This window comes from Hyaena hyaena, unplaced genomic scaffold (genome assembly GCF_003009895.1).
Source record: "Hyaena hyaena isolate Hyena2069 unplaced genomic scaffold, ASM300989v1 scaffold_172, whole genome shotgun sequence".
Taxonomy (NCBI): Eukaryota; Metazoa; Chordata; class Mammalia; order Carnivora; family Hyaenidae; genus Hyaena; species Hyaena hyaena.
In genome coordinates this window covers 2050667-2057812 of record NW_024080804.1, presented here as the reverse complement: position 1 = coordinate 2057812, position 7146 = coordinate 2050667, and the positions used below count along the sequence as shown (strand labels likewise).

At 36.5% G+C, this 7146-nt stretch overlaps 1 protein-coding gene across 6 annotated transcripts in view; it reads left to right on the top strand.

Annotated features, from left to right (window-relative positions):
* TRNT1 (tRNA nucleotidyl transferase 1) overlaps nucleotides 1-6989 on the top strand; it is a 22157-nt gene extending 15168 nt beyond the window's left edge. For all 6 annotated transcript variants that reach the window (XM_039240279.1, XM_039240282.1, XM_039240280.1 and 3 more), the window contains 4 exons: nucleotides 3115-3241; nucleotides 5213-5406; nucleotides 6185-6438; nucleotides 6612-6989. In XM_039240279.1, coding sequence (XP_039096210.1) covers nucleotides 3115-3241; nucleotides 5213-5406; nucleotides 6185-6438; nucleotides 6612-6866 — 830 coding nt within the window. In that variant the 3' untranslated portion in view covers nucleotides 6867-6989. The remainder of the gene's footprint in view (nucleotides 1-3114; nucleotides 3242-5212; nucleotides 5407-6184; nucleotides 6439-6611) is intronic.
* Nucleotides 6990-7146: the final 157 nt, after the last annotated feature.

Here is a 7146-nt window from a genome sequence, read left to right as displayed (position 1 = left end):
GTGCTGCTGGATTCGATTTGCAAGGATCTTGTTGAGAATTTTTGCATCCGTATTCATCAAGGATATTGGCCTGTAGTTCTTTTTTTTTTTGCTGGATCTCTGTCTGGCTTGGGAATCAGAGTGATGCCGGCTTCATAAAATGAGTCCAGAAGTTTTCCTTTGATTTCTATTTTTTAGAATAGCTTGAGAAGAATTGGGATTAATTCTGTTTTAAATGTCTGGTAGAATTCCCCAGGGAAGCCATCAGGTCCAGGGCTCTTATTTGTTGGGAGATTTTTGATAACTGATTGGATTTCTTCACTCATTATGGGTCTGTTCAGGTTTTCTATTACTTCCCGTGTGAATTCTGGTAGTGAGTGTGTGTTTAGGAATTTGTCCATTTCTTCTAAGTTGTCCAATTTGTTGGCATATAATTTTTCATAGTATTCCCTGATAATTGCTTGTATTTCTGAGGGGTTGGTCGTAATAAGTCCATTTTCATTCATAATTTTGTCTGTTTGGGTGCTCTCTCTCTTCTTTTTGATAAGCCTGGCTAGAGGTTTGTCAATTTTATTTTTTCAAAGAACCAACTCTTGGTTTCATTGATCTGTTCAGTTGTTTCTTTGGTCTCTATGTTGTTTATTTCTGCTCTAATTTTTACTATTTCTCTTCTTCTCCTGGGTTTAGGGCATTCTTTTTGCTCTGCCTCTAGTTACTTTAGGTGAGCTGTTTGGAGGTCACATTCTTAACCACTACGTTATTCTTAGCAACTCGGCTTTACTTCTTATTTTTATGCATTATATTTTGAAACTGATACTCAGAGCAGAAAACAAAGTGCACACCTATCAGTGTGTATTTTCACTAATTTTTACCTTTAGCTCATTTTTCTATACACGTTTTTTTCAAGCATTACTGGATGAAGCATTCTTAGTTTTGCCATTTCTGGTTACTTTTGTTTCTCAAACTTGGCTCATCTTATCCTGTTTTGTTTTGTTTTGTTTTGTTTTTATTTCTTCCTTTAATGAAGAGGACTTTAGTATTTCCATGCTCACCAGGAGAGCTGTCTCTTCACTAAGAGAAATAATATTGAGAGACTGATATACCACATGTATTTGGTACTTTGTAGTCATATTTTTGCCTATTTATTCCCCCCCTCCCCATTTTGTTATTTTTTTGAATTTGGAGCCTTTTAAATTTGCTATATGTATCAAAATCCTGTATAAATTAAGTTCAGGAAGTGTTATGCCTGAGCTTACCACTGTAGGTGCATTTGGGATAATCAAAGAGCATTAAAGTTCAAATGGAAATAAACTGACAAGTAGTTGTTATTCACAACTAGTGGCAGTGGGTCTATAGGGTAAAGCATCTTAGGATCACTGACCTCCCCATTTGGATTGTTGAATGGTACTTGTCTTTGTTTTTTTCAGTCCCTAGGAAGAAAGGAACTGGACACTCTACTACCTGTGGTTTTATATGCCTTATATTAAAGTTATTTTTTCCTTTGTTTACATATGAAAGGACAGACTAGTGGGAATTTTTTTGTTTACATTTTTTTAAATGTTTTTTATTATTTCTGAGAGAGAGAGAAACAGCGTGAACAGGGGAGGGTCAGAGAGAGAGAGGGAGACACAGAATCTGAAGCAGGCCTCAGGCTCTGAGCTAGCCGTAGAACCTGAGACGGGGCTCGAACCCACAAACCGTGAGATCACGACCTGAGCCGAAGTCAGATGCTTTACCGATTGAGCCACCCAGGCACCCCTATTTACATTTTTTAAAAATGGATATTAGGTTTACATGGTTCAGAATTCACAAAACTTAAAAGGCTGCAGAGTTGTCTCCTGATCTGATTCACTGTGCCCTTGCTCACAATGCATTCAGACTTGGGTCTTTGCCATGTGATAGAAATGTGAAAAATGCTGCCTCAAAGACTTATTTTTTTTTATGAGTAAGGTTGTAAAATCTTCATTTTTTTAAGGTTTTTAAAAATATTTCCTTAGTGGGGTGCCTGGGTGGCTTAGTCGGTTAAGCGTCCGACTTTCGCTTAGGTCATGATCTCGCGGTTCGTGGGTTCGAGCCCCGCGTCGGGCTCTGTGCTGCCAGCTCAGAGCCTGGAGCCTGTTTCAGAGTCTGTGTCTCCCTCTCTCTCTGACCCTCCCCTGCTCACGCTGTCTCTCTCTCTCTCCTAGAAATAAATAAAACGTTTAAAAAAAAAAAAATATTTCCTTAGCATATTTTTACCTAATTCTTCTATTTATATGTGGTATTTTTATTTATTTACAAGAGCTTTTTGTATATTATGGAAATTTGGTATTTGGCTCTATATTAACTTCATATTTTTCTCAGTATACTTTTCATCATGGTGGTTTTTGCCATGCAGGCACATTTGATTTTTGTGTGGTTAAATTATTTCCTTGAAGACTCTGGTGTTGGATGTTTGTGTGTCTAATTTTATTTTCTTGGTAAACCCCAATGCAGTGTAAAATCTTCAGATTAACTTCTGACTCCCCTGCCCCCATACTTAACTACTAAGAGCCTACTATTGATAGGAAGCTTTACTGATAACAGAATCAATTAACGCAAGTTTTGTGTGCTCTAAGAATTATATACTGCATTCTTAGAATAAAACAAGGTAGAGAAAAATGTTAAGAAAATAAGGGAAACATTATTTTCAGTTCTGTAAAAAATCTACCTTTAAGTAGACCTTTGCAGTTCAAACCTATGTTCAAGGGTTAACTGTATATTTTTAAAGGTTTTCCCCATTCCAAGGTCATAAATTACTTTTCCTATGGTTTATGATTTTAGTTTTTCCTTTTTATTTTTGCTATTTATTTTTTTTCCCAGATTTGGCCTTTCTTGTTTATTCTCCCATATTTACTTGAAAATCACCTTGTTTCGTGTCTCTACGCCAATTTATACTGTCATATTTCTTGTTTAGTTCATTGTTGGGTATTATCTTTTTAGTTGCTGTTAATATCTGTTATTCCATTATTTCTTCCATTTGATAGTGAACATGGATGAATGCTATTCATGTCTATTTTAACTTTGTAACTCTTCACTTAATTTTTAGCTGATTTTCTTGTTTTTCAGTTATTTGTTAACAGTGATGGTATCTCTCCCCTTTTTTTTAATGAATAGGTTTTGATGGTACTTTATTTGACTACTTCAACGGTTATGAAGATTTAAAAAATAAGAAAGTTAGGTTTGTTGGACATGCTAAACAGAGGATACAAGAAGATTATCTTCGAATTTTAAGATATTTCCGGTAAGAAATTTTTTAAAATAATGGTAACAGTTTTTAATAATCTAGAGCACAATTCTGATCATGTGAAATGCACAGGTCAGTGTACAAAATGGTGACATCCCAAATGTCTGTTCCTGATAGACTTCATAAAATGTGATTTACTGTGAGAGATTACTCAGATACTTTGTATTTTCTTTCCCAGAACACAGATATTTTCTCCATCCTCTGATGGGTTTTTTATATAATTCAGCTTTAAATCATTTTTCAAATGTCCAATTTTCTTTTTATTTCCTGCACTAATCATTCATTTCACAGATAATTGAGTGCTTGCCACAGGCCAACCACTGTGTTGGGTGCTTTGAACATGGAATAATGAGTGAAAGTCTTTGCCTTCACATGGCTTACAGTTTTAGGTGGTCATGGGATATCCCTTAGGTGAACTTGCTAAGCTTGAATATATATAATAAAATATATAATCCAGGTAAGTTAACATAGTGCAATAATGATTTCAGGAATAGAATTTAGTGATTCATCACTTACATATAACACCCACTGCTCATCCCAGCAAGTGTTCTCCTTAATGCCCCTTGCCCATTTAGTCCATCCCCCCCACCCCTCCAGCAACTCTGTTTGTTCTGTATATAAGAATTTCATGGTTTACCTCCCTCTCTGTTCTTAGATTATTTTTGCTTCCCTTCCCTTATGTTCACCTGTTTTGTATCTTAAATCCCATGTAAGAATGAACTCGTATGATGTTTTTCTCTTATTTTGCTTAGCATAATACACTCTAATTCCAGCCATGTTGTAAATGGCAAGATTTCATTCTTTTTGATCACCAAGTGATATGCTATTGTGTGTGTGTGTATATATATATATATATATATTTATATATATATACACACACACACACACCACATCTTTATCCATCTTTATCACTCGGACATTTGGGCTCTTTCCATGCTTGGGCTATTGTTGATAGTGCTGCTATAAACATTGGGGTGCATGTGCTCCTTCAAAACAGCACTTCTCTTTTGGATAAATACCTAGTAGTGGAATTGCTGGGTCATAGGGTAGTTCTATTTTTAATTTTTCTAAAAAACTATTCTAACTGGCTAGTTTATGTGTAGTAGTATTTTTCACTGGTTGGGATCACATATGGAATATTCTGTAACAGAGCCTCATTGCAAATAATAGAACACAGGCTGAAATCCATAGTTACTGTCATTTCATCTATATTATGAATTGATTTCTGAGATTACAAGAAGTACACTCCAGCGTGTGCAACTAGATGTGTCTTATTTGAAACTCTTCATTAAAAGTATTGGGTACTTGGGGCACTTGGGTGGCTCAAGCACTTGAGAGTCTGACTTTGGCTCAGGTCATGATCCTATGGTTCATGGGTTCGAGTTCCACATCGGGCCCTGTGCTGAGAGCTCAGAGCCTGGATCCTGCTTCAGATTCTGTGCCCCGCTCTCTGCCCCTCCCCCACTCTCTCTCTCAAAAATAAACATTAAAAAAAAGTGTTGATGGGCATAGACAGGCACACTTTGTACACTGCTCCGTTGATGGCATTCCACTGTTGTTTGGGTCCCTTTCCTAGAATGTTGTCTTATTCATCCAGTATAGGTACCAGTTCCAGGAAGTACATTTTTTTTTTTTTTTTTTTTTTTACAAATAGTTTATTGTCCAATTAGTTTCTAGCAGGAAGTACATTTGATGGCTATTCTAAGCATCTCAGTGATTTGGAAATCAAAGTGAGCAGAAGGTTCCAGTTCTTGCTAATTTAAGAACATTATTTGTATTTTACCGGATCTCAGATTTTGTCATCTGGGAACAAATAGAAGGTAGAGAATTGACGAGATGATTTCTAAGGTCCCTAATTTTGTGTCGTCTCATATTAGATGTACAGAATAGTACCAGTAAAATGAAAACTAGATTTTTTCTAGTGATATGCCAGTTAGAGGTACATGCTCTGATGATTTCGTTTTGTAGGTTTTATGGGAGAATTGTAGACAAGCCTGGTGACCACGATCCTGAGACTTTGGAAGCAATTGCAGAAAATGCAAAAGGCTTGGCTGGAATATCAGGGGAGAGGATTTGGGTGGAACTGAAAAAAATTCTTGTTGGTAACCATGTAAATCATTTGATTAATCTCATCTATGATCTTGATGTGGCTCCTTACATAGGTAAGAGCAATTTATAAAATATTTGAGATTTTGATGAGATATCTGGTTTAAAATTTCCTAAGGAAGAATGTTTGGCTAATTCCAAAAGGAGAAAAAGTATTTTAAAGTAAGATAAACTTTGAGATCATGGGTAGGAGGACACAGCTAAAGAGCACTGAAGTGGGACACAGTGGCCTCCAGTGTCAGACCTGGGTTTGAATGATGCGTTGCCACATACAGCTTTGTGATTTGGGTCAGTTCCTTAATCATTTGTTGATGAATCTAAAAAAGGGGTGTGAAAATAATTGCATTTATCTAAAGGAAGGGCTGATGCAGTGAATTAGTACATGTAAGGCACTTTAAGAGTAACAAATACAGAAATTACTCAGTGTTATTAGAATGTTCAGAAAGAACAGTGGTATATGTTCCAGCACCCTTCAGGAAACTTGGGTATATTTCAAATCCAGTTACTGAATGGAGGGTGGGGGGTGGATGTTATAGGACAGTAGGTCAGTGAGAAGTAAGTAATAAGTGTCCCTTGTGAGTCTTAACACCACCACCAATGGGTCTGGAAATTAATGTTTTAGGACTCCTCTAGGTCTTGGAGGGATTACAGGAGAGAATACCAAGTTTCTCAGTGGTTTACCTGTGAGATGGAGCATCACACTGAACCAGTGAGCGCTAGAGGCAGGACATTTAGAATACTATAGGCGTGACTGGTTGAGGCTATGAGGGTGTTTTATTAAATTTATCCACTGTAAAAAATAAAAATAGGTAAAAAATGTTTTTGTCCCTACAGGCTTACCTACTAATGCAAGTTTAGAAGAATTTAACAAAGTCAGTAAAAATGTTGAAGGTTTTTCACCAAAGCCAATGACTGTATTGGCCTCATTATTCAAAGTACAGGATGATGTCACAAAATTGGATTTGAGGTTGAAGATTTCAAAAGAAGAGAAAAACCTTGGTATATTTATAGTTAAAAACAGAAAAGATTTAGTCAAAGCAACAGATAGTTCAGAACCATTGAAACCCTATCAAGACTTCATTATAGATGTAAGTATATACAGGCATGGTCAGAACTAATTTATTAATATTAAGACCCAGTGTGTTCTGTGGATTTCACTTACTTTAAATGAAAAATTACATATCTGTTATTTACCTCTTAGGTAATATGATTAGCAAGCATTCTAACGTGTGGTGAAACTAAATGTTTGATTTTGGCATAGTCTAGGGAATCTGACGCAACGACTCGTGTGTGTGAACTCCTGAAGTACCAAGGAGAGCATCGTCTTCTCGAGCAAATGCAGCAGTGGTGCATTCCTCCATTTCCTGTGAGTGGCCATGACATCAGAAAAGTAGGCATCTCTTCAGGAAAAGAAATTGGGGCTCTGTTGCAGCAGTTACGAGAACAGTGGAAAAAAAGCGGTTACCAAATGGAGAAAGATGAACTCCTAAGTTACATAAAGAAGAGTGAAAATTGATGAGAGCTGGTACTAAGTAACAGAAAATTGTTGGTAAAATTAGTGTCCTCCTCCCCCCACCTTTAGTGAGATTTAAGACTTGAATATATAGCAGAATAAAAGCCAGCGCAGAGGGCCTCTTCAGATGAGTAAAGGTCTTATTTTTTGAAATATATTTCAGGCAGTAAACTGAAATCTACCTCCATTAGTCTGATTTATATCACTGAACCTTGTGATTCCTTTGGAGTAGTTCCTACTGCAAATAGTATAGTTGGATTCACCTCTCGTAATCTGTCTAGAT